The sequence below is a fragment of the Motacilla alba genome, chromosome 14 (genome assembly GCF_015832195.1).
Source record: "Motacilla alba alba isolate MOTALB_02 chromosome 14, Motacilla_alba_V1.0_pri, whole genome shotgun sequence".
Classification (NCBI taxonomy): Eukaryota; Metazoa; Chordata; class Aves; order Passeriformes; family Motacillidae; genus Motacilla; species Motacilla alba.
In genome coordinates, this window is record NC_052029.1 from 8,706,243 (window position 1) to 8,733,563 (window position 27,321).

Here is a 27,321-nt window from a genome sequence, read left to right on the forward strand (position 1 = left end):
CAAGAGCTGCCCAAAATGCATCAGAACCAAGTGCTGTTAAGTGTGCTTTCTGCTGGAGGCAGATGCTTTCAGACAGAGTCCATTGCAGAAAACTATTGTGGAAAAGTGAAGCTGTCTTAAAAGATAAAGAAATGTAGTAGTTCTGTTGGGGCTACTCTCCAAAATGCTTATACTTTCATTTTTAGGTAACAGCTGCTGACTGAAAATCCTACTGCTAGAGCACAGATAAATAAAGAGAATGTTCAATGCAATCTGTTACTTTAGGGAAGATGTTAGATTTTTAAGAATTACTTTCTAAGTTAAAAATGTGAGGGCACACCACTAGTGTGTCTTCAAAGTAAAGCACCATCATTTTGTACCATTGAGTGTAAAAAATGTGAAGCTTTTAGAGAACAATCAAATCCTTTTGAATCACTTAGGATATAAAAAAAGTAAGTTTATTAAATCAGCATTTAAAAAAAAACATTAGTGAATTTCAACTAATTGCAGGCATGGCACACATCTTCAGTCTTTGAAGGAGGCTGTCTCTTGCCTTGCAGAACATAATAAAGCTTTCAAACACTTACTGTTTGGATGAAGTGAGGACCCAGCTCCACTGCTATATGCAGATGAAAACTTGTGCTTCAAGGACTTCATAAACAACATTTCTTCAGCATTTTGATATTTTATTTCAAGTAAAAGTTGTAGAAGGCAAAAAGAAATTTCACTCTCTTTATTACTTCTGAGTTTTAATCTTCAAATTTTATAGATCTAGATGCATATTTGTCTATGTATACTTTTTTGTTGGCAGTAGGCTGAAATCCAAGACCAATTCCTCTGTGTTGCTTCAAGTCCCTTGCTTTATCAAACTCCATCTTCAGAGCCTGCTGTAACTTCTCCTCCCCTTCCTGGTTCAGAGCCATGTTTGGTTTGTTTGTAGCTGCTGAGGGACTTTGGATAGGCACAGAACCTTTTTTAAAACCACCCAACAGTCTAAAAAACTTCTTTTGTTCCTCAGAACTTTTAAAAGTAGCTGTACTCCACTGTCCAAGCTTCATATCCTGTGAGGCAAAACAAAGTTAACACTAAAATTAAGAAACACCAAGACCAAGGAAGACAATTTCTGGCTGTGTACATGAGAACACAGAAGCCTGACAGGGGGACAGAGATGGGAAGCTGTTATTCCATGGGCAGTACCTCTCCAGGGATGTGGTAACAGACTGACCTAACTCTGCCTGAGTGCACCTTCATCAGCATTTCAGGCCATTTCACCTGGAGCCAGGGGTTAATGCCCTTTGAGAAGCTCCTTTCCCTGTATCCTTAGCAATCTTGGCCTTCTGCTCTCTCTTTACCCAGCTCCAAGAGCCAGACAGCATCTCTATTCTAAGAAAACTGTCAGACTTAATCCTCTTTCACTGTCACTTTGTAGGGTTATCTTTTCATTCTCCCACTGCCTAGTTAGGGAGCTGCTGTTTTCAGCAGTGTTTTGTTAGTTGTGGACACTGTTCCATGTGGCTTATAAGCTGTAAGCAGTATTTGCATTCTCATCCCACTAATTACAACTAATTTTGCAAGGGTGCACAACCCGAGGGCCTCCCCTACCCAACAGGACCAAGTCTAGTTCTCTTAAAGCCTCCCCTCTGCAGTTTGCAGTGTTCTTTGTGCTCACTGTATTTGCATTTAACTGCCCTCTCTGAACTACTTCACCCCTTCAGGATTTTTCTTCTGTCTGCAGATTCTGGCCCCTTTCTGAGGAGGCAATATCCAGCTAAAATGAGATTTCAGCTGTTTGTGGAAAACCCCAGATACACCGTAGGATTTACAGAATTCATAAACTTTTGGCTTACCTAAGAACAGGCTTCACTATTCAAGGGTGTATTTGACTCCTGAGCTATAGCTATGCAGTCACTTATAAATATTTTTAGCAGGATTTACCCAGATTTTTTTTTCTTTAAAATGGGGCATGATACTAAATGGCAGAATGTCTGATTATTAATTAAACAGACTAAGCTGAGTACATCAAAGGAAAAAAATGTGAATTCAGTGGTCCTGAAATCCTTCCAACAGAACAGTTGCAGCTTGCATGAAACAGTCATTCTCCAGCAGACAGCCAACATGACACACAACATGCTGCACGACTGCAGGCAAGCCACAGCAGGGGTTTAAGGTAAAAAAATGCAAGGCTGGAGTACCATTCACTATCACAGGCCAGAATACCGGCTATGAAAGAAAGCTACCCAGAATACTTCAGCCTTTTGACCTTGCAGGTTGCTGCACAAGCCCAGTCTGTGACACAGATACATGCACGCATCCAGATGCACACAAGACACAGATAAATAAATGTAAGCCCTCCCTCTGCAATGGGAGACATCTGCACAGATGCAAATATAATTATGGCTTGTCAAAACTCTGTTTTTAAGTGAGCTGCTGGCAGGCACTACACACAGCTTTTGCTGAAGCATTTCCAGCTCACTTTGTGGAGCTGATGAATTAGTTTTCACAGCTTCTATTCTTCTGCATGCTACTAAACAGAGACAGATCAGTGCCAAAGAACTGAGATCTCCTGCCAAGGATGTCATTTTTCTCAATGACTCCAGACACTATTAGACAGTTGTAGTTCCAGAGCTATGCAGACTCCCTCCCACTACGTTAGATCTACAGGAGTTGTTTCTGGCATTTGTTTGAGGCATATTCCAGCTTTCTAGGCATTCTGGCAGTCCTGCAAAACAACACAAGCCTGAATTACTAGCAAAGCTTTCTCTCCACCTCAACCTTCTTACCCCTGGCTAAACACTGCAGCAAGTTTCCACAACCTTACTGTGAACGTGTCAGGAGCCAGGCTGAGCAGGATGCAAAAGCAAAGAATCAGGAATCACCTTCCACAGAGGTGGAGGAAGATGCAGAAGCCATGAGAGGACTGACTGTGGACATCACACATGAGTTCACAGCTGCCACCCCTTTACCCGTCCATGGGTGTCCCTGTTGCTGAATGTGCAAAGCCTTGCAGGTAAGAAACCAGATACACTTCAGTGACTGCTGCATCCACAGCCCCAAAATCACTTGTATTTCACAGTAAGCAGAAAACGCTTCTGTAGCAAGTTTTGATGGCTCATTCTCCAGAGGAACCAGAGAAAATGTTGCTTTTGAGGAGTGATGATGGGAATTAGAGCACTGTGCAATGGCAAGGAGTTCAGTGCTCAGCTCTCAGCCTCTTGGCACTGTACCAGCTTGTTCTATAGCATGACCTGAAATCTGCAGTCAGAGGGAACACTGTTGTACAGGAGCCACATACAAAAAGAGCACAGTGGTTTTTACAGGAGCTTGCTCTGGGAGATAGTATTTCCATCAGGCTGAGGTCTAAACTCATACATCACCTGTCCCACTTTGCAACTGAAAGCCTTGGTTTTGCCAGATTCTCTGTCAATTTCTTCTTGCAGGGCCTGCCGCCTCACCTAGTGTGCAGAAAATTACACATGCAGCATAAGACTCTGTGTCCAGGGTGTTAAATGACAATTAACTCACAATGAAATAGTAAGAGAAAACCAAAATAATAAATTATCTTCAGAATTTTGCAAGGATAATTAAAAGGTGCATGGGATCCTTTCACACACTCAACATGAGAACTGTAATTTTTTAGTGTCTGTTAAATGAGTGGTTTGCTGTATCAAGTAAGTTTAGTTTTCTAACTGCCTGCATTGATGAGAGGCAAAAAAATGTGTCTTTAACTTAGTAAGTTAATTAGTTCTGACATTGACTGTACATTTTGGACTTAACCCACATGTAAAGCACATTTTAAGCAGAGCTTTGTTTAGGGAAATCTAGGCATAGATAAGCAACAAAGCAGGTTTTTTGTATCAATTCCTATGCATATGTTAAATGCTGACTTGCTTTAGATCTTACCCAGTTAGGACAAAGCATACCTTGTCTATGTTAATTTCATCACAGTTCCCTTTCTTTTCCTTCACAATAATTACACCATCTAGATGCTCCTGTAAAACAGGAAAAAGCTTGTATGATTATTTTTATCCATTCTGATTTAATTAGAATTTACACAGTTCATACCACAAAAGTAGTTAAAAAAGTAAGCAATCAGTAGTACTGTTCAGGGGCAAGAAAAAATAGTCAGCTCTAAGATAAAAATGCCAATTAAATCTGTGTATTCCTATGGAAAAACCTCACAGAGATTTTTTCTTTTAATCAAGATAAATGATTTACACATTAATGGGGACCTGCCAACAACACTGGCACGCACAGTAATGTTTGCAGGCAGAGTAATTTCAAATTAAACCATTTTGTAAAAGCTTAAATTTATACTTGAAGAAAGGCACAGAGACAGTGAAAGTTAAACAAAAACAGAAATTGGGGGTAAAATAACTAAAGGTCTCTCTGAAACAAATAAACAAAAGCCAATCAAGAGGCGGCTGCACTGTGCTCCCTTGTGGATGAAGGTCCCCAGGGAGCTGCCAGGGTGGAAGGGGCACAGGGAGAGGCAGGGCTCACACGTGAACTGTCCCTACAATGGCAGCCAGCAGCACAGGACGCCACGTTTGAGAGCTGATGGAAGAGACAGAGCAGCTCCAGAAGGAATGGATGTTCTGGATGGCAGGAGGTAAATCTGGGCAGAGCCCACACACAACCAGACCCTGATCACACCTCCAAAGTGCAATCCTTCTGCAGCTTTTGCTCCCAGGGACTGGCGTGCCTAAACCACTGCCCCCAGCCTTTCTCTTCCAAATTTGTAATCAGGAGAAGCTTTTGGGGCACCCAGTACAACAGGGTAAGTAGTAAGTCCAGGACAGTGGTAAATGAGAGCCATAAGCTTTAGATCAGCCTGGAAAAGGTGGCCAAAGGGAAGAGCTATTGATACAGCTAACGTAATAAACCAAGCATGAAACAGCCAGGGAAACGACAAGGAAAAGACTTGTAACATACTTCTGTCAGCACAACCTGCTGTTACTTTTTGAGGCTTTAGTTATATTAAAAGCTATCAATGATTTACCTCATTTTCCAAAGCTACTGCTTACACACACACACACTCACACACACACACACACAATTAAAAATGTGAGAACACTGTCTGCAGGAAGGAGAACTCATGCTCTTGGAAGAAAAGAAGAAACCAAAAACAACCCCCAATTTATTTCTAGATGGCCTGGTACTGTCTTTTCAGATCTACTAAAACAAGCAGGTAAACTGTCCTGACAGGACTCTGCAAACAACTGCAGCATATTTTTTTCTTTTTGGCTGGAAGGAGGGAGCACCCCCATCCCTGCTCATTCCCAGCACGGTGCTGACCTGCTGAGGGCTACTGAGTGGAAAAAACTACCCCATGGAGGTGTGCCAAGCTTCCTCCAACTCCGTGGAAAAGGAGCACATTCACATGTGGTAGGGTTATGCTGTCTGCTGGCAAACAACATCAAAGCAGTAAACTGAGTGCTCATCCTCCTCAGTGCCCCAGCTGACTGCAATGGCATCCCATGAGAAAAACACCGAGCACTGATATTAACTGGTATCACTCCACATTGTCTTTAAAACCTGCTCTTTTACCTGCAGGGCAAGCCCAACAGAGGATTTGTAAGGCATGCAGAGCCTTGTGTGACATGCTGTAGATGAAAACATTTCAGGACTGTGGCACAGTTAAATGCAAGACCTCGTTATCAGCCATTTATTAGTGCAGTGTCTGTTGGTCTGGCAGGAACTAGAACTTTTAACCCAGACCTCTCAATCTTCAGATTTTCCTTTGAGTCGTTTTTTTATTATTAAAGGAGCTGCCTATGGGAAAGAGGAACACAACATGCATCACCCTGCTCCCCTCTCCTCAACAGTTTGCAAGGTATTTGCTGGGGTTTCCATATTAACTGGCCATGAAAGTTTACATGTCATTGTAGGGCTTATCTTGCCTCCACACAATGTAAGCAGCTGCAAAATCCAAATAATGTCCGACAATCTCAAAAAGGCAATGCCAATTTAATTAGAAAATATATCCAGCAATAAAACCACCCTGTCCTTTTGAAAGGTCAAAAGGAGAAATCCAACTTGAAAGCCCCCAACATCTGCTCACCTCATGACTGATAAGCATAAACACTCCCCTCACAAACCCCTGTGAAAAAAGCCTGTATCTGGGTCTCCACATGAATCTAAATTTAATTATTAGCACTAGACACCAGCCAGCTGCCAGATTTCCACAGAACTTGAGGAAGCTGCATCTGAGTGCATCAGAGTTCAAAGCAAAGCACACCATGAAGTGAGCTTGAGAAGCAGCTCACATTATGGGCTGCTCTACCCTCAACTTGCAAAAATCTTCAGTGATACCTTCTTAACTAGTGCTTGACATTGAAATAAGCCAAGCATTCATAATTCTTGATAGAAAGCAACTGGAGTGCAGCTTTCCATTACCTACAGGAATAAACACAACCTACACAACCTCCCAGGAACTTGCAATGCGCTGGTTTCAAAGTTAAGTTTAAACAGCTAAAAATACAGATAGATACCTATTGATTTTCTGGGCATCTCACAGCTTAATTCCCAATGATAACAACAGAAGTTGGGCACGTAGGTACTAACTTTTGGCACCCTTAGCTTTAAAATATAACTTTGATCAGATAAAGAAAAAAGTCTGTATTTCAGGTATTTCATCATGATCATTTTACCTCAGAATTGGCAAGTACTGCAAGACTCAGGGATGGGATTTCCTCTACCAGTAAGTCAGAATACAATCCCAGTTACCCTCAGTTACAAGTTACACAGTTCTTACATCTATTTATTTTCTTGCCTAGATTTATTGTTTTAATTAAAACTGTGTGTTTAGGCCTTTAGTATTTTTCTATCAGAATTTATATTTCAACGCTTTTGGCCCAGTCTACACTTAGGATTCCTAGGATTTTCTCTGAAGTTTTGCTGGAATTAGTCAGCAGGTTCTGGCTAACTTTCCCCTTTGCTCCTAACATTGCATAACTCCAGCAGTGGCAGCAGCAAAGCTTGAGGAAAGTCTAACAATTAGATGAACTCCTGCTGCCAGGGTAAATGACATGGCATTCACCTCCTGCTCTATGGAGAGTGATGCCACTTTGCTGAGAGCAACCGAGCATTTATGACTGTACAAACCCACTCTATTTTTGAGCCAATACTTGCTGCTAGCTGTAATATTTACATTTTCACAACTGAAAGACTGTGTGATGACAGCAGCAGGCATCAGTGCTCCCCCAGGTGTCACAGGACCAGCCCAGCTGGGGTTTGATCCCTCCATGGGCCCTTCATTTAAGAGCTGGGCTTGCTGATCCCTGTGGGTCCCTTCATTTAAGAGCTGGGCTTGCTGATCCCGTGGGTCCCTCCCAGCCCTGTCCTGTGCTCCTGGGAGCTGTGACATGCTGAATGTGACATCCTGTGAGCTGTGACACGCTGAAACAGGCCAGCTGATCCTGCTTCCCCACACCCAGATCCCCTCAGTGACCCCCATGTCACCAAGAGGCAGAGCAGCCTGCAAAGCAGGGGAACTGCCCCAAAGGCTTTCAGTTCCTTAGCAGGAGGGTGCAAAGCTGCCCTCCTCTGCACAACTCACCGCTGGCTCATTCCATGGGGATTCTGTCTTCATCTTTTTGTCATCTGCGTTTGAACCTGGCTCTTCAGCTGAGGCCTGTGGTGGCGCTTGGTTCCTTTGTTTCCTTTTTCTGTCACACAGCACAGGATTGCTATTGCATAATGCCCCATCTACAGGGTCCCCTGTAACGCACTGAGCCCGCTCCATTTCACTCTCTTTGTTCTTCTTATTGCTTTCTAGTAGTATTTTTTGGCTTTTAGAAGCCCTGTCATTGTTTAAAGAAACTTCTGAGTATATTGTTTCCTTCTCCTTTTTCTTTATCTTCTTCTTCTTCTTTTTCTTCTTACTGACTTCTTTATTATACTCAAAATTCTTCCTGTGTTTCTTTCCAGACAGCTCTTCTTCCTCAAGCTCAACTTTTTGCTGTGTTAGGAGATGCTTATCAAGAATGCTGTGACTGCAGTCTTGCTTATCTTCACACGTTGAGGAAGAAATAGCTTTTTTTTTCTTCTTCTTCCTCTCTTTGATATGCCCAAAGTTCTTAATTTTGCCCTCTTCCTCTCTGCTTGTCCATGTAAATTCCCAGGAATTATGTTTTTTCCTTTTTCTAAAGTCACTCAATGCAGGGGGGTTTCCAGGAACTCGATGCATGTTGTCCTCATTATCTGCTAGTGGTAAAAAGCAGTCAGGCTTATCTTTCTTTTTATTTTTCTTCTTTCTCACACAACTCTCCCCACCATTCCGGGCACTACCTGTGCCACAGTCTTCACCCATAAAAACTGCTTCCTGTGAAGTACATTTGTGGGTGTTTTTACGGACTTTTGCAGATTGCCTTTCTCCACTGTCCTGGATGTCCTCTAATGAAAAACTGCATTTCTTCTTTTTTTTCTTTGTTACCTCACCATCCAATTCCAAATCAAAAGCACTATTCTTTCTCTTTTTTTTAAAAGGTAATTCATTTTTCTTAGTACCATCTGTGCGATGATTTGAAAGCTCCACGTCACTACTCTCATTATTCTCCAAGGAGAAATGACAATGGACTTTTTTTTTCTTCTTTTTGAGTATTTTAATTTGTTTCTCTGTTTTTTCTTGAAGCTGTAAATCCAGATGACCTTTTATATTCACAAAGCTTTCTAAATGATCTTCTCTGAGTAGTTCAGAGCCAACTTTCTTCTTCTTGTTTTTCTTACTATTCTTTGGTCGCAATTTGTGTACACATTCATCTTTTACATTTTCCTTTTTCCTTGTCTTTGTTTTTTCCTTGAGATGGCCATTGTCCTCAGTTTTAAAGACAGTTTTAACATCTTCCTCAAATTTAATGATAGTCTTCACCTTTTTCTTCTTCTGTACAGGCTCCTCATGAATGTCTTTTCTCTTTTTCTTTATTATCATTCTAAAAAAGGATATGAAGATGTTAGTGAACTGCTTCAAAGAGATGATGCAAGTCCTAATCTACTTGGTCTTCCTTTATTCTGAAACCATTCCTGATCCCCCATTGTCCCTGACACTCTTTCTAATTTCAGTCTGCTTTCCATGATATGGAACCAGAACATGCTGACATACAGACACATACAGACACTGTTTACTGGGGTGATTCTTCTTATCATGCTGTTTAGTGTACCTTGTTTCAGCTGCTTTGCAAGGTTCCACTTGTGTTTCACAGCAGCAGAGCATAACGTTTTCACAGAAACACCTACCCTGCAAATATATTTTCTAAACAGCAACACATATATCCGTGTGTGTATACACAAACACAACTGGAGGAGTTAATTGATAGATACCTGTGACTTTTCATTAACACTGAACTTCACACCGCTTTACTGCCCACTCAGCACTACAAGACCCTTCCAAGGCACCTGAATTATTACATTAAACTTGCTTCTATCGGTGATTTCTTATCCCTGCTCTCCGTTTCTTTTCTCAAGGCATTTGTGCCAATGAATTGGTTACAACAGAGAAGCCTTTGGCACCCACTTGCTGAGAACCTCACTAACTCCCACTTGGTTTGCAATATCACCACCGAGGCACGCCGTCAGACGGCGGGAAGCGCCCCAAGCCCCGCACGGCCCCTCTCGCTGTCCGTGCGGGCCGCACCGCGCCCACCCACCGGCGGCACCCGCGGAGGGCGCGTCAGCCCGGGGCCCGCCCCGCTCCGGACCCCGGCACGGCACGGCACGGTTTGGACCGGCACGGCACGGCACGGCACGGTTTGGACCGGCACGGCACGGTTTGGACCGGCACGGCACGGTTTGGACCGGACCGGCACGGCACGGCTCCGCCCCGCCGCCCCGCATCCCGTGCGGGCGGTGCCGGTGCCGGTGCCGGTGCCCGGTCCGGTGCCCGGTCCGTGCGGCGCTCACCTCCCTCGGCCACGTGCAGCGCCGCCGCCGCCCCGGAAGGGATCGCGCCGTGCCCGCCCCGCGCGGGCGCTGCCGGAGCCGTTGCCGCGGCGACGCGCGGGACGCGGCCATGGCGGAGGGCGGCCCCGGCGCAGGTGCGAGCCCCGGCCCCGGCTCCGCTCCGAGCCCCCGGGCGGGGGTCCCGCGCCGCCTCCCCGGGCCCTCGCGGCCCCTCAGGCCGGCCCTGCCCGCTGCCCGGCCTGCCCCGGCCCGGGCCGCCCGCTGCTGTCCCCGGGCGCGGGGCTGTGCCCGCCCCACAGAGCGCCCAGAGCCGCCCTGATCCCGCACCGGGGCCCCGAGCGGTTCTGCTCGTGGGCTTTATGGTGCTTTTACCGCCGAAACAGACACCCTTCGTGTGTGTTCGTGCTGCAGCCAGCCTGCTGCGAGCGCGGCACGGCCTCCGGCCTGCCCCTGCGCTGTGTGGGTCATGCTGAAACGAGTTGGGTGTTACCTGGGGAAAGCAGAGAGCGGAACGTGTCAGTGCTGGCACAGATGTTAAATACACGCAGAACATCTGCTCTCAGAGCACCGTTCCAGAGCAAAGCCCCTGGGCTTCTCCCAGGGTCTCAGAACACTGAGATTGCAAAGCTGGGAGGGACAGCAGCGCTGCGTTCTGCAGTTCCCACCGGGCTCTCTCATTCCTAATGCCCACAGTAGGCGGTTTGCAATAAAATGGCCATTTTCGGGTAGGAGGAAGGCTGATTGTTCTAAGCCAGGCACCTGCAGCACCCGTGGATCTGGTGGTGCCACCAAACCCCACTGGATGTGGAACTGAACCTGCCGGGCCCGGCTCTCAGTGGTCGGCACTCTGGGATCTGTGGCTTTCCTCACACCAAGTTCCTTCCCTTGGTCCTTTACTCATCTCAGCCTGAGTCACTCAGTATCCTTGAGGGTCATGTACATCTCCTACTTCTTTGGGTTTTTTGTTTATTTTATTTTATTTCGTTTCATTTCATTTCATTTCAAGTGGACACAGTCATACTTAATGTCTGTGGGACTTAATTGCTTATAGAGGCATCCACTGTGAAAAGTGGATTGTCTACTAGAAAAGTATTGTCTACTAGTAAAAACAATGGTTAATTGAGGGCGAGCAGGCGCATTTTACTTGTGTTGAAATATTTTGAATTATTATTTTGGTTTGTTTTGGTATCTTCTTCCTAATAAAGGGTTCTTTTGTCAGTGAGAGCCTTGCACTTGATTTAAAGCTCAAGAGAGGACATGACAAGAGTGTCTAAGTTTCTTGCTCCTTTTAAAATGTTAGATTTCATGTTATACAAATACTTATTGCATACTAACTTCTGGTTTTTTTAAACCTAAATAAACACCTTTAAAAATAATGTTGCTTTAGGAGGAAAAGAAATATATTTTTAGGTCTCCTGGTAAATGTACTTTTTTTTTACTTTTAGAGCATGGAGAGGAACAGCCTCAATTTTCAGATGATGATCAATCAAAACAAGACCATGAATCAAAACAAGAATCAGTGAGTACAGTTCAAGTTAAAAATCCGCAAAGAGATGGACTGAAAATATTTCAAACAACTAATTGTGAAAATTAGGTACCCACAGGGTAGACTCATTCATAAAATGAAAACAAAACTATTCTTTTTCAAACAGCTTATTTGAACCAACGAATGTAATATTCCAAATAATTGCTTGTATTTAAAGCAGCTTGGGTAATGCTAACAAGAAAAGTTTATTTTCTTTAAAAGGTGAATGTCAGGACTTCTGAACAATGTGAAAGAGATATTTAAGCTTATGAGTGGAAAATAGTTGTTCAGAAAAGGCTACCAGTATTAATTTACAAATAATTACTATTTCTTACAAGGGATAAAATATTTTTTAAATTGTGATATCTCACCATATTCTGTCAAAAGGAGTCATGTACCTTCTGTTAGGTCTGGATGATCTTACTGTGTTGGAAACTGCAGAAGTTTTTAAAGTGTAGTGTCATGGTTTGACCCTGGCCCAATGCCAGTGCCCCCATGAAAACTTATTCTTCCCTGGTGTCTGCTGTGAGATGTGATCAGAGACAGAGCAAAGCAGGCCTCCACTTGCAAACAAAAGAAAAAAACTTTATTATTACACAATTACAATAAAATTAACACACAGAGCAGAATGGAAACCTTTCAAACATTTCTCCTCCCCCCACTCAATTCTTACAGAATATCACAAAACCTTAGATCTTAATCCAGTCTATCACCCTTCAGATAATCAACTCAGTCCATCTCCACCCTTCCGACAATCACTTCTCATTTCATCAAGGAGAGAAGGAGCCCTCCTTGTGCCACAGGCCAATCCCCGTCACTCAGCAACTGCACGTCCTGACTTCTTCCTTCCATGTTCAGTGCTCTCACCACTGCACATGGACCAGAGCTGCTTTTAGGGTTTCCCCTTTCAAGGATGCCTTGCCCAATTCCAGAAGAGAACGACAGTCTCTCACCTCATTTTTGGGACACCAGTCCCCCCCAATATTTCACCCCCTGGGGCCGAGGGGTCTCACCATCTCTTCATCACCTGTCGTCTCCGCTCACATCACTCCTTTGGCGCAGCCTCCCCCTAAAATGCAGTCTCTGTATTATAGGAAAGGTTCTATCCATGGCTAATACAAGAAAAGTCCAGCCAAAAGCCACTCCATCATCTCCTCCACCTAGGATTTCCTCAACTTCTCCCAGTCCTTCTTCACTTGCACAACTCTGCATCACACTTGCGCATTCCTTCTTATCCGTTTCTCTCCTCCCTCAGCTCCCGGAGGATCAACATTTGCAAGGTTTTCCATCGTCTCACAGAAGGGTTAAAATCACAGTCTCTGCTTATCTTGAATTCCCACACTACTCATCGGGCACTCTTCCCCTCGTCGCCCCCCCCCCCTTCTCTTCCTCGGCCAGGCCAGTGCTATCGAATTTCAAGATAGCACTGGCACCTCTCTCTCTCTCTCTCTCTCTCTCTCTCTCTCTCTCTCTCTCTCTCTCTCTCTCTCTCTCTCTCCCTTTTGAGAAAGGGGGGCTGCCCACTACCTCTTCGAGTTCTTCCACCCTTCCGTCTCTTCCGTCTCTGCCCAAGGCTCCGGGCCTACCTCCCTCGGCCACATGGCTTTTTTCCCTCCCCCACCCAGCCCGAAGCTGGGCAGGGGAGGTCTGAACTCTCCTCCGACCGGAACCAAAAGAGGACGATCCCCTGGGAGCTCTCGCTTTTAACCCCTGTGTTCTCAGAGGCGGATCCATATCCTCAATGGTCAAACCAGGTGCCAATATCCACATCTGGGCACCTACTGGTTTGACCACTACCACCTCCCAAAAACTCATTTCCTCTCAAACCACGACATGTAGTTATTTATGTTATTACTTAAGTGCATTATTATTTAAGTGTAATTATTATATTTTCAAGTATTCAGGAAATACATAAATAATACAATATTTGAATTAGAAATTATAATTCCATATTTTTAAACTGACCTTATAATTTTTTCTGTTTAATTGATTTGTATCTTTTTGTCTAGTCTGTTGGGGTATTTAGACTGGATACATGTATTTTGAGCAGGTGCAGAAGGAAGGAGAGAAGGAAGCAGAAATTCCTATGGAACAACTTTTTTCTGCCCCTGCAGCCCAATATCTGCTATCTGCACTTGGGGAAGCCCCCCCTGGAGAACCCCCTGATCCAAAAAAATGTGAGTAGGAGTATATTATCTTGAACCCTGCTGTGATTATTTGTCTTGCATATGGCAAGGATTTGTAATTTATTTAATTTAGAGTGTTAACAGCAACAACACCTTTGCTTGTGTGGAATTTGCATGGTTTGGCTTCTGGTCTGAAATCAGGGAGCCAGCTTGGCCACTTGGTCAATGGAAGAAATATCAAATTAGGCATTACAAACCAATAGCATTGACCAGCTAAGGTACTTCTGTGCTCTTCTGAATAAGTGACTTTTTATTTAGGCACCTAAATCAGAAATGGCAGGCATTTCTTCCTCTGATTTAATAATGCAAAACTAAGGTCAATAGACTAAGTAGACAATTGAATTTGAAAACTGCTGTCACCCATCTGATTCAAGATGAGAGTGGAAGCAGCTCTGAAGTTTTGTTCTTCCACTTTTATCAATTGCTATGCTTTATAATGAATTTACCAAGCAGCAGTGTGGTTTTTTTATGCATTTTAGCCCCTCATTTTGTCCTGTCTTCCATTAATTCTTGCTCATTAGGAATTCCTGGTGCAAGTCAGAAGCAGTGCTACCCTTGCCTTCTATAAAAATAGCGTCCTCCCAATTATGAGCATTTTCTGGCAGTATATGAACCAATTAAAGGTATAAAGCTGAGAATAAATTCAGTGTTTCAGCCAGAAGAGAGTATTTGTATGATTTAATCTTTGCTGATCCCACCAAAACCTGAATACTGTCTGAATGGGGAAGGTGCCAACCCAGTCAGCCCTGTGAGAGGGGAAAGGTTGGATACATAGAGTCAAGTTAAAGTCTCTGAAGGATCTGGCAAGTATGAAGCAATTATGACAAAGAAATCACAGCATCATTACAATATAACCTTTGGTTTTTCCTCTGTCTAGAAATTCAGTTTTATGACTAACTCTGATAGTGCAGATTGTAAAGGGCATGAGATACTAAAGTGGTCTAACTGCAGCAGCACTGAGTTCAGCACAGGCTAATTTCTTCCTGTCAGGGTAAATTAATTCACAGAGCTTTTCACTTCTGTGACTAAACTGCTTCTGGTGTCTGAGTTTCTTCACTTAAAACTATATCTGACATCTCTGAGGCACCAACATTGAGTTTGCAGTGTTTGTGCACATTCAGTTTGAAATTTACCCAAGTTGGTGTTGTGTTTGTTGAGGAGTGAAGACAGACCAGTGGCTGTGTGTGAAGGGAATGAATCTGCTTTGTCCAAGCTGTGATGGTATTGACAAAATGACTGGTACTGACTTTAGGCTATCTAATGGTGGTGTTTTTGTGAAATCCACGTGCTTGGCTGTAAGTGAAGGCTGTCCTGTTTTGCTCAGGTTCTCCTCGAGAGTTCTTGGAGTTTTACATCTTCCCAGTGCTCTTGCCAGGACTGGCTGCACTTCTGCATGAAGCAGAGAAGGAGAAGTGTTTTGAGGTTAGTTTGTAGTTTTCATTTCAAATCACTGGCAGGAAGTTACAGCCTTTTCTTTCACAGGCAGTATTTCTTAAATTTGGTCTTTTGCAAGAAAACCATCCACAATAATCTAACATATCAGTTTTTTGGCTTTTTTTTTTTTGGATCTGGTTATAAATGTTTTTTTCTCCGGTAATTCAGAACAGATTAAATTCTACACGAACTTGATCATAATGACAATCTCTAGCTCTCTACAAATCCTCCTTAAATATCTGATTGTATCTACCCTGAATAGTGTTGTGTTTTAGAGGAGCAGGCTTCCTTTCGCATTAATACATTTCACTCATTTGAGGATGATGTACAGAACTTGAATTTTACTTTGTGACTCAATTATTTTTGCTGGTCTGGCATTGAAATAGAGATAAATTTTCTATTTTAGCTTGTTTTTCTCTGTAAATTGCATTTAACTGGAAGACAGGGTATTTGAATGAGCTTATAAAAATGCAGATTTAAAAATAATTGTTTGCTACATGTGTTTTTATAAATTTGTTTTCAGGGTACGTCTAGAGAGACATTCCTCATTGGCTATAGGTAATGCTTAAAAACCCACTAGGACTGGTGCAAAATAAAGCATAAATGCATTCCTGACTGCATCACTGCAGCCCAGCAGAGCCCCAGCAATAGCTTAGGTACTGGGGGCTGGGGGGATTCCCATCATTTCTGCTATTTTCTCAAACCATTGAGAAAATTGAGAATTTGAATTTCAGATCCAAACCTGTACATTTAATACCAGTTATTTCAAATTATTCTCAGTCTTCACAAAATTTCTGTGTGTCTATAAACTGATGTGTTTACAGGTGTGTATATGTATCTGTAAGCTGTGATGAATACAGGTGAAACAGGGAAATGGTTCATTTATATGATATCTGTCTGTCATTCCTGCCATCACATTTAGATTACCTAGCCAAGAAAAAGATTGAACATATATTATTCATCACACTTTTAATAAAATCTATATTGATTCTTTTTTTGGAAGCATATATTGTTTAGGAGAAAGGCATGTCCTACAAATGGTTTAAAATACAGGTTTTGATAGATGTTAGCTATTTCTGAAGACAATAAAACTTATTACAAAGATTTTAATAATATTTTAAACACAAATATTTTAATAATATTGAAATTCTTAGAAATATTTCAGTTTCAAACTCAGAACAAATCTAAGGTTACTCTGTCTATTTTTAATCTGAGAAATTTTGCAGATCTTCAGTGGTATGTATATTAGAAAGTGTGTGTGCTGAAAATGGATTTTGTATGGGTCTGTGTGCAGCTTTATAGAAAACTACTAAAAGCAATGATTTTCTAATGTATAGAAACTTGATAAAAATGAGTTCAGCTTGTAGAAAAGACACATGTGAAGAGATGCCCTGCCACTGGGGAGCCAAGTCAGGAAAGCAAGCTGAGGTCAGGTGATAGTTTTCCACTGTGACCTCATTTCTTCCTCCTTTTCAACAATAACTAGGAAAACAATAGCTCTTCATGCTTGCCATATAATTGAATATTTATGTTATTTTCCATTGTTGTCCAGGTGCTTGAACTTGCACATTCTGTTTCCTTATCTAGCATAAATATGTGATTTTTAGTTATCCTTTAGTTTGCTAAGAAATGTGTTGTTCCATATGGATCTGGAGGGAAAAAACCCCAATTGCTATAATTTGTATTAAAATGGCCAATGAAATAACTTGAACTGAATTTTAGGATCAAAAGCAGAGTCCTTACAAACCCAAAGTAGGAACAGGGAGAAAGGATCTTGTGATAGACACGTTGGAATACAGCTTCCACAAATAAGAGGACAACAGAGATTCAAAAGATTCATGGAATTCATGAGACAACAGGACATGAAGAAGATTAATTGTGATGAAGCTAAGAGAAATGATGAAGGATGAGAAAAGAATACTGGGTTTGAATTCTGGCTATGAGTCACTAGAGCCTGTAAAGGGCAGTGGTACAGAATAAACCAGTGGAAGATGAATGGAAGAAGCCCTGGAAGGAAGGGAGGAATGACTGCAATCAATGTTGAATGGGCCCAGGAGAAGAGAGAGGGAATGGTGAGAGACAATGAAGAGTGGGATTTTGATGAGAGGGACTGAAGGTTTTCATGTTTTGAAAGGAAATTAAGATGAATGAGAAGAGAAGGAAAAGTTAAATAGGAGAGCTTTTGAGCAATTGAAATTGTGTTAAGGAAATCAGATCCTGGGGCCAACAGGGGAGTTCAAGGGAGAGACCAGAGAAGGAGCATCCATGTTTGGAGAGGAAGAATTGTACAATCACATGGGAAAGTCAGGAAAGGGAAATGGTTGTGCTGGAAGCAGGGATTTGTGTAGGAAAGATCTTTTTTGAAAGGTGATAAAGAAACATAACCGTTCATACATTTAATTTAAAATAGGCTCTCTTGCATTATGTGATGCATACAAAAAATCTGAAAAGCTAAAGCCTAGAAAAGCCATCAGCTGCTAGATATGTGTGCAGACTTCAAACTGACATAAATATGAGAACAGTCTGCAGAAGCTTCATTTTTAAATTAGAGATGAAAGAAACCTATTAGATTGCCCAGTGTATTCCCTTACTGATTTTTTTTTCCTACCATAAGTTTTCCTGTGTTTTATCCCATCTGCTGTCAAATGCCTACAGGGGAAAGACTATTTTCTTAAATATTTTCTTTCATGAGAACCTACTAATGCATTCATTTTTCAGCATTAAAATGAACAATGTATAAATGTTTTTATGAGAATAACTCTGACTTTTCTTTCTAGTTTGCTATCACAGAAGGAGGAAGCTGTATCAGGCTCTATAATGGAACATATTTAAAATTATGATGGATCAGGGAAAGGGAATGGAAGAAGGTTTCCTAATGACTTTGCCATCTTCTGATCACCAGTATATTTTCATGATTATTGCCAAGCGCATCATATTTAAACTGAAAAATGGAAAATTAATTCTGAATATAAACAGTTTATAAACACATCTGCAGGTTAACAATGCACATTGTACAGATATTTCCTGTTTTTTATCCGGATTCATGCAGCATAGGAGGAATGTGTCAAAGGCAGGTCAATTTATGTAATTTTTTCCCTGTATAAATATTGACTGCTGTGCAACTAATGATTTAATTCACTAGCAAAATAAACTGTTTCCTGGAAAAGAAAATAAAATAAAAAATACTCAGCTTGATTGAATTCCTCTCTGCTAAGTTCACTGCCTCTAACAAGGATAAAACAAGATGAATTTGATTCCTTTGGTGATGGCTGTTTTGAGAACTCTGTTCTGATCATTTTTTCCCATTGCAAAAGAAAAGCAATTTACTTAAAACAGATTAAATTACAACTGCTAGATTAAATCAAATTTTGTTGTCAAAGTGTAGAATTTATTCTCTGAAACAATTCCCTAAGTAATGGGACCCATTTTCATCCTGTGATTGAGAATAGCTGTACAGTCACAATCAGACTGCTGTTTGCTTACAGATTCTGTGCAAGTCAGGATTTGTCCATTTAACATTTGAAGTGACTCATAGAAAGCTCTGCAGTGAGGGTATTGTCTCTTAAAGTTTAAGTGTTGGGCTTCTTGGAACAGCATTTGGTATTAGCATAAGTGTGAAAATTGCATGAGGAGCTGTGTTTCTTCCCAGCCAAGCACTTAATCTTGGTGGAGCCCTACCTGAACCCCAAAGCTTTGGTTTTCACAAAACAGATAATAAAGGCATGTATGGCTCAGGATTAATAATTGTTTTATGATGATCTCATTTTCTGTTCTTCTGCTTTATTTTTTTTTAAAAGCTCTCTCTTTTTTCTTTTATTTTTTTTTCTTTTCTTTTTTTTTCCTTTTTTTTTCCTCTGTTGGAGTCAGACTGTATTTCTACCAAGGGTAAGATTGTCTTAGAAAATTAAAAGCTTTCCTGTGCATCCTGTAGGACAGCCCTGCAGTCCAGCACTGAACTTCACACTTGTCATCCCCAGCTATGTGACTGCCCTGTGCTCTTCCCTGGGCAGTCAGCACCTCACACGATGTTCCTCTTCCACTTCACCTGTGGCTGACCCCCAGATTATGATATATACCATGAACTGAAAGAATTATTATTATTTCCTGCCTCTCTGTTCACATCTGAGGATAATGCAAAGAATAAAGTAATTTTTCAATTTTCCTGTTCATTGTATTTTCCTTAGCAAGTTGTAGTAGTATCTTAACTTCTTACACTTTAATCAAGACCAGCCTGTTTTGTGACATTAAGTATTTTCACAAAAGCTGTTGACCAGTGTGAATTGTTTTCCTAAGAAGCAATTACAGCTGAATCTCCTGTTTGACAGGAGATGGGATGGGAGCTCAGCTTGCTTTTTGCAATGGCTGCCATTGTGATGAAGCACTTGGTGCCCCAGGGCTGCAGGGCTCAATGTCTTTTAGGGTTCACTGTGACTGTGTGCATCCAGGGCACATCTCATGTCAGAGGGCTTCTGAAGATACTGATCAAGCTCTTCTGTTATTCCAATCAGAACTCCATGGGCCATTCTCCACATCATGGTTACTGTGCTTTGTGATAAGCAGAATGAGCGCCTGTATAATTTATACATTCAATCTGTCAAGATGGAATGTCAGAGGAAATGCTTAAAAAAAAAAGGATTTCCTGATCCATTCTGGCTTTATCAAAATGCAGGCTCCGAATGGCTGGCTGTGCTACTGGCTGCACGAGTCCCTGAGGACAACCTGCTGCAAAACATTTTGCAAAATTCTCTTTTGGTTAAGATTGAGAACGGGGAGCAAAGGACACAAATGTTTTGCTGTGAAGTTTCAGGTTTTGAACTTTTTACCTGGTTCTCTCCTAATGTCCATGGTTTCTGTGGCTGTGGACAGACAAAAGCCTTCCTTTGGTTTTGCCTCCCTGTCTGGACCACCCAGCAGAGGATTTGGTCAGAGCAGCCACACAATACTCTGCCTGTGTGGATTCACAACATCTTCAAGCTGGTTCCATGCAGGAGGAGCCAATATCCAATCAATGTTCCCTCTGTGTTTTGGAAGAAATGAAGTATTTTGAGTATGATAATAGACGTTTAAACAAAATGGCAAGGAATTTGCAACATATTTTCATGTATGAATGAGTTCTGTTAATTTCTTCACAATGACATTGCCACTTAGAGCACCATTCAGAGATCTTTGTTCTAGATCTACTGCAGCAAACACCAAGATAATATATGTAGAATTTTCTCACTCATAGTTTGTCTTGAAATCATTCCACAAAATTTCTAAAATTTTGGCTGAGCCACTGGCTGTTGGCAGTAGCAATAAAGAGTAGACAGAGTAATGTACTGTATATTTTATTTAATAAAAAGCAGTCAATTTATCTTAAACTTTTGACCAATCCAAAAATAATAAATAATTTGATACTGTCTTCTGTCTTTAGGGGAAAAGAACCATTTTTATTCCTTCTGATTTCCTAACTGAGTGGTTATACAAGTAAGTTAATCATGTTTTTTGCTACTAAGTATGTTCAGTGATTCCAAGGCACTAATTTGCAAATTGAATGGCTGAAATTTAAATTAATATGAGTTGTTTTCCTTTTTCTTTAGCAAGAATCCAAAGAGGAAGGATGAGTCATTCACAGAATTGTTTTCCATTCCTTTTGTTAAGGACTGGCTAAAGGACCAGTAAGTTATTGCAATACTCAAAATAATTTTTTCTCCTTTTATTCTTTTGCCTCTGCTATCCCAAAAAAGTAGTAAAGCCTCAATATGTTGCAGTTGTGCCCTCAAAGATGCCCTTTTCTGTGTGCAACAAAGAACTATGTGATAGTTTCCAACTGGCCAGTGTATTGCTTACAAGGTATTTTGTACCAGAATTGTTCACAGATAAATTAATTTCAAATTCCTAAACATTTTAATAGTAGAATGAAGGAATGAAGGACATTTGAATAGTCTGGTAGTATTATGAACATCTTTGTACTAAGGGGTAAAGCAATTTTTTCAGTGCTGCTTTCTCCTATGGAAATCTTTGAGATTATAGTCAAGAAATTCTTCTCTAACTGTAAGCAGCTGCTTTCGAAATACCTGTAACAATCCTTGGCATCAGCATGCATTTCTGCAGACATCTGTGACTTTGAGAAATGAGCACTTATTTGGCAGCCTCAATCATATATTCCTTGTTATTTTCTTAGAACCAAACAGCACCATAGTTTTGAAATAAATGCTACTGTCCTTGAGACTGCATTTACTTTAAAATATAGTTGCTGTGTGAGAAAAGCAAAGGCTAGTCCACAGTGAGGGAATAAGAAACTAACAGAGGTCAGATTCTAAAGAAGATTTTTGATGTGAAAACTGAACTGGAATCTGGATTGGTAATTGGTGAAAACTAGAGATTAATATGTTTGTAGATACATTCACTTTGTCATGTGATGTAAGTAGAAATTGAACTTTTTTTGAATTCTTGACGTGTGACACTTGCAACCTTGAGACACCAATGGAGGAAGAGGAAAGCTCCTTATCCCAGGCCTTTGTGGATAAGCTGGCAATTGTGTCAAAAGGGTTGGCTTTGATTCCCTGAGAGGTGGTCAGAGCTGTGAAGGACATTTCTGCAGTACAAACCCCTTTGGAGAATGACCCATTTCATCTCAGCTCTGGTACCTTCAGCCATCGTGCTGTCCTGGCACTGCTGTTCAAACCTGCCTCTGCTGGGACACATCTGCTTCATTCTGTCAAACACAGTCCTTGCCAACGAGATGCCCATCTAAGGCTGTGGTTTAGTGCTTTGTAAAGTGAGCAGGAGCTGCAGGCTGGTTGTTGTACCCATTTCTCAAGCACACAGAAGAGCCCTTGGCCAGTACGGCCGTTTTGGTACCGCGGGTTTGTGAGGATGGATGTTTGTACCAAAGATAAAATCGTTAAGATCGCAGCTTTACAAACATTTCTCTTGGAGGCAAAGCTGAACAAAACATTCCCTGCTCTCTCTTGTTCTTCACCCCACCCTGCTTGTAGGCACCCTAATAGCTCCTTGTCTGTTTGGTAGGGTGCTTGATTATTCTGATCAGGGCCCTACTCGGAGTTAGGAATCTCTCTGCCAAACTGTGTGAGGAGGGTTTGGACAGCTATTGAAAACATCATTTCTCCAGTCTGCTTCACCTTGGGGAGTGGCAAACCTGTTTATTGGCACAAAGGATTAAAATGAAGGGCTCAGGGCAAGGTGAACAGAACAAATGAGCTGCTAAGATAGAGAGGTGGTGGCAGGAACTGCTTAAGTCAGCTTTGCCAACAGGAGAAATACACTGTGGAATCACAGCCTGGATGACTCATAGCTTCTGTTAGCGATGCTGCTCCTAAATAACGTAGTGACAGCTCCACAAGGACACTGGAGTGTCAGAGTCCTCCTTAAGTTGATACACTTCATCTTAAATCCTCTAAACAACTAGGCCCTTAAAATAATAATTTTTAAAATTATTATTAAATAACTACTTTTAGTGATCTTATCCTAAAATTACAGATTTAAAAAATGCTGCTTCTGAAGTAAATACTATTGGAGCAAAGTGAAAGGCTGCAATATTAAATAAAAGTAAAAAAAGAGAATTTATTATTATGTCCTGGATATGTCATAAATAGTTTATTGTTATATCTTTCCAGCTATCACACTTAAAATGTAATTCATTCTATGCTTTTTATTGTAATTTCCATTTCTATTTTTAAAGGAGTTTTAATTTTTTTAACAGGATTAAGAATATATAAAAGACCATATACTAAAGAGTGCTGGTCAAATTTTGATGGGAAGCATCCTCATCCCAACTGTTTAGATGGGTTTATCAGTGCCAAGCAGTCTTAATGCTTAAAAAAACCACCAAAACAAAAAATCCCCAGAGGACTATTGTTTTTGTTCTATCCGGGATCCAGCTTTTTTTAATATATTCCATACTTGAGTATGACTTTTTTGGCTCTCCTCCAGTGCCTCCAGTTTCTTCTTTGAAGCTCAATTTTAATTTTTTTAAAGAATAGTCAAAGCCACAGTCTTATGAGCTTCACTTTCTGTGCAATGCATTTCTAAATGAGATCTTGCAGCCTACTTTTCCCTAATAAGGAGACCTAAATGCTGCATCAGTTTTCAGACTTTTAAATGCAAACCTTGTACCTTCAAAACCTAGTTTTTGTAGGTGAAGGAGCTTGTAAAATTTGAATTTGTTTCCAGCTTTAGTGTAACAACAGCTGTGACACCTCAGTATAGGTACCTTGTCTTGCACTGAGTTCTGCATGTTACCAGTAGTGCTGACAAAATATTCCATCCCTTGGGAACCTTCAATTCCCCAAGCAGACTTCAAAAGCAATAGAAGGAGCAGCTTCAGTGCTGACTGGTAATCTCCATATCACATGCCAGACATTTCTGTTGCCTTAAAGGACAGCTGCACCTTTCAGAGGGCAGGAAAGTGGAGTTTGAACCCAGAACCAGCACATGTTTGTTGGGCACTTGCTGGGATATAAACTGATGTGCCTGCTCCTCCATTCGAGGCTGCTGATAGAACCAAGTGAAGAAACAGAATTCGAGCTGGGAATGTTTTGTAATCCTATAAATATGCTAATGAGCACCACAGTTGCCTTTTGTCAGCATTTTCCAGTGGAGTTTCTGGTTGAACAGCACTGAAGCTCAGTTGCAAGTAACCAAGCTTTGTGTACTGAATCAGGGCCAGGGAAAGTCAGTGAGCTCTGATTATGCTCTGATCCCTCTGAAATTTTGCTTTTCTAGTATAGATAGTCTGAGTAACATGGCAGCATCATTTCCCAGCTTTCTTTAGCATTTTAATGAAAGAAATATGAAGAAACCAATAAAAGTGTTTCCCTGTTCTGAAAAACAGTGATATCATAAAAGCCTGTCATGTAAATTTAATAATAGGATAGCATTGTTCAACATAACCCTGGACCTTACGTCCAGTGAGAGAGAGTGGTGTGTGGTATATGCACCTATATCAGGAACAAGCATTTCCTGGCTTTTGAAGTTCAGATGAAAAATAATTCACAATATTTTTTTTTTTTAATCTACATTTTCTTCTTTTTTATTAGAGATGTTTACTTGCTACCCAGTTCAGAAGGACACATTTCCTGGTTTAATCTATCTATGTGTACCAAAACAAGTGTACAGACACAGAGAAAATGAGTTTATCATGGCTCTACTGAAGTGGGCAGCTAAGATATAAACAATGGCTAAATTTGGAGTAGTGGCTTTTTGCCAAGTATCTGTATACACATATATATACATTGATTATTTTTTTCTCCCTCCCCCAGATATTTTAATTGGGTGAAGTCTGCTGGTCTCAGCTGCCTTTACAGTTGACTTCATTGTCAGCTCTCAGATGGCCAATAGGGGTAATTTTGCACGGGTGACTGATTTTTTTTCTTTCCATAATATGCCCAGTTTCTGCAGGCTGTGCTTGCTGCACACTGCTGTATTTCATTGCTTTGTGTCTAATCCAGCCATGTTTGGAGTATGCTTTGTTTTCCTTATATGTTCTTCTTTAATTTTCTTTAATAAATTGAGCTTTAAATAACATTTTATTGTAATAATAGGAAGTCCAACAAATAAGTCTCTGTGGATGCTATACTGTGTGTTTCCCAGTAAAAATTGCCATTCAAGTAATGTGGCAGAACTCAGGTTAACAAAGGAGAAATTTTTTACTTAAAAATTGTGTGTTGAAAGACTGCAGACATTTTCTGTGTAAAATATTTATATTTTGTAATGGTGCTTTATGGGGTTGAAAGTGTTATGGCTGTAATAGCAGATGCATTAAAAATACTTTAATTTATGTAAAGGTTGTCAAAATGGCAATGAGAAAACTGAAAACTTATTAGTGCTTTGTGACATCTTCCTAATGCTGCTGTTGGAGCACTAAGGGGAGTTTTTCATGTTTTCAGCATACAAAGTCTGACCTAAAGTACACAAACAAAGATGGGAATTTTCCCATTGACATGAGTGGCCTTTGGAACAGGTCCATGTTTGCTTTCCTTCAGTCCAGGCCCACAGACACTCTCACAGACTACATAAATATTGGTCCTAGGAGAGAGAAAGCTGAGGCAATGCTTTGTGACTTCCAAAATATGTGGCAAGTATGCAAGCAAAGGAGAGCTGAGTTGGAGCATTAAAGTGGGCATGTCCTCCCAAGGGGAGCCTGTTGAGGCAAGAAACCCACTGTGATTTTCAGACAGAACTGAAGACATAAGATTCTTGCTCTGCTATTTTTTGGCATGTTCTCATTACAAAGACTTCTTGCTGTGCTTCCTCTAATTCCTCTGGCATTCTGGTTACAAATCACCTGTTCTGCCTCAGTCTCCTGTTGGTTACATGACTCTGCCTCCCCACATAACAAATTTCTCATGTTAGCTCCACACTGTCTTGTCTTTTCTGCATTATAAATAGTTAAGCAAGCATATAAATAGTTGGTATGTGTGTAGCAGTTGAATGCATATTATCACTATGGTCATTTGATAACACTCTCAAATGTATTTATAACATTTTAAATTCAATTCACTATTGACAGTATAAAGGAGCTTTTATTTGGACAAGAGGATAGAGAAGAAGAGTTCAGACTCCTGCAACTAGCAGGAGTCACACTTTAAGATGTCTACTTGGTTGCAGTTCCTTTTTTAAGAAGTGTAAATTTGGTTATTCCCACGTTTACAATCCTTCAAAAATGTACTCTTCATATAATGCACTAAAGTGTTTTCTTGTATATTGTAAGGATTTTTTTTTTGGTCAAATACTAATAATCTTCTTCTAGTGCATTTAGATTGTTGCAAAAGAAAACTAGTGATTAGGAATTTATTTCTGACTAGGGAATAGTTGTATTAATACTGAAAATGTTACAAAGAAAGGTCTCAGTTCACACACTGTTTGACCTGTGAAAATGTTCCAGGGTATTTCTGTCAAGTGTCTGTGGGAATATTCCCCTGGAAATCTGAGAGGCTCATGCAGTGCCTGTGTAATATTTGATCAATATATGTAATTGATTTTAAATACCAGGTCAGCTGAATCAGTACTTCAGCATTTGATTGCTTATGAACCACCATTTTCCTGCTTTTTGGGTAAATGACCTTAGTATTTTTAATCAGAGATTTTTGAGACATTTATTTTGAATCAAAACAATACTTTCTCATTTTTGCACACTTTTGGGGATTTGAATAGGCATGTAAGAAGAAAGACCTAAGGAAGGCAGCTGTTGCTGTAGCCTTTTTAGATTCTATGATTAGAAATAAGAAATACTGCAAATATGAAAGATAAGTACTTTGAGAAATTTCCAGCAGAGTTTTTTGGTTATTCTGACCAGCATGTGATTTTTTTTTTTTGAGTATTTCCCAAAACAAAGACTTTCTCAGAATCCTTTTATGAAGAGTTATGCAGATCACCACAGTAATTTACTTGTGTGTTACCCCTGTTCTGGGGTCTGTTCCTTTAGATTATGAATTTTTCAGTGACTCTGTCATTGCCTGTGTTTGTACGTGATCTAAATATTCCAGAGCAATAACCATCACAGTCAAACTAAGGGTGAAGTGAATGTGGCTGTGGCCACTGCACTGAAACTTAGGAGGCCTCATCCTTTGCATGAGGATTGCTTCAACACTTCCAGAGTAGAGCTTTCTAAAGGCAGAGAGGAACCCAGGCCATTCCGTGGCTGCCCCTGAGATTCCAGCCTCCCCTGCACACCAGGAGCCAGGCGCTGCTGCTCTCTGCAGCACCTGCCTCTGGGGCTGCTGCCCTAATGGGAGGGGGTCTGCTGCTCTTAGGGGACACACTGGGACAGGAGGAGCCATTGCAAAACCCTGAATTGTAGACACTGAACATCTTCTTGATTACATTTTTTCTTATATTTTGTTTCCAAGGAAGGAATCAGGCCTGTTTGTGAGACAGATTGGGAATGTGAAGACAGTCAGAGTTTCTGGGCATTAGTGTGTGGAAATACTGCCTGAATTCAGTGCCCTTCACTGTGACTATGACCCCCCAGAGATTATTTTGTCTGTTTTGGAGACAAGAAAATGGAGAGACTCTTTTCCTCCCTTTTCAGAATTCTTTGAGAGCCCCATCTTCTGTCCATGAGGAAATCTATCCATGAGATACATGTCTTCATTAAGAACTTTTTTCAATGCCTCCTACATTTATTTAATGCAAGTTTGTTTTGTATTTTCTGGGTGCAAAATTCCCCTTTCCTAATGTCATATAAGTAGAGAATATCTCACAGAATCAAGATCTGTACAAGTTTGCTGAGAAGGCAAGAAACATGTTTCTGGAATTTAACTTTGGTCAGTGTCTGCTTTATGCAGATATGGTAAA

General features: G+C 41.0%; 2 protein-coding genes across 8 annotated transcripts in view; one reads left to right on the forward strand and one right to left on the reverse strand.

The window, feature by feature from the left end:
- Positions 1 to 419: 419 nt before the first annotated feature.
- Positions 420 to 9,999, reverse strand: KNOP1 (lysine rich nucleolar protein 1). 7 transcript variants are annotated; one of them, XM_038150808.1, is made up of 5 exons: positions 9,877 to 9,999; positions 7,538 to 8,909; positions 3,900 to 3,968; positions 3,354 to 3,431; positions 420 to 1,040 (listed from the first exon to the last, which is right to left on the reverse strand). In XM_038150808.1, exons 2-5 carry the CDS (start codon positions 8,906 to 8,908, stop codon positions 729 to 731), a joined length of 1,830 nt encoding a protein of 609 aa, XP_038006736.1. In that variant the 5' UTR covers position 8,909; positions 9,877 to 9,999; the 3' UTR covers positions 420 to 728. The 7 variants fall into 7 exon arrangements, with proteins under 7 accessions (XP_038006736.1, XP_038006738.1, XP_038006737.1 ...); XM_038150810.1 differs by lacking the exon at positions 9,877 to 9,999 and adding an exon at positions 9,624 to 9,668; XM_038150809.1 differs by lacking the exon at positions 9,877 to 9,999 and adding an exon at positions 9,491 to 9,615.
- Positions 9,887 to 27,321, forward strand: part of IQCK (IQ motif containing K) — a 38,925-nt gene continuing 21,490 nt past the window's right edge. The window contains exons 1-7 of the mRNA XM_038150815.1: positions 9,887 to 10,010; positions 11,322 to 11,395; positions 13,452 to 13,578; positions 14,912 to 15,009; positions 18,889 to 18,906; positions 20,435 to 20,487; positions 20,601 to 20,678. Of these exons, the coding sequence (XP_038006743.1) occupies positions 9,986 to 10,010; positions 11,322 to 11,395; positions 13,452 to 13,578; positions 14,912 to 15,009; positions 18,889 to 18,906; positions 20,435 to 20,487; positions 20,601 to 20,678 (473 nt within the window). The 5' untranslated portion in view covers positions 9,887 to 9,985. The remainder of the gene's footprint in view (positions 10,011 to 11,321; positions 11,396 to 13,451; positions 13,579 to 14,911; positions 15,010 to 18,888; positions 18,907 to 20,434; positions 20,488 to 20,600; positions 20,679 to 27,321) is intronic.

Coding starts and splice junctions, on each gene's coding strand:
- KNOP1 (XM_038150805.1), bottom strand. CDS start 9,190: ATGCTCTGCTGCTGTGAAACACAAGTGGAACCTTGCAAAGCAGCTGAA. Junction 8,910..9,137: donor TGCAAAGCAGCTGAAACAAG/GTACACTAAACA, acceptor ATCCTTTTTTAG/AATGATAATAAAGAAAAAGA. Junction 3,432..3,899: donor ATGAAATTAACATAGACAAG/GTATGCTTTGTC, acceptor TCTGCACACTAG/GTGAGGCGGCAGGCCCTGCA.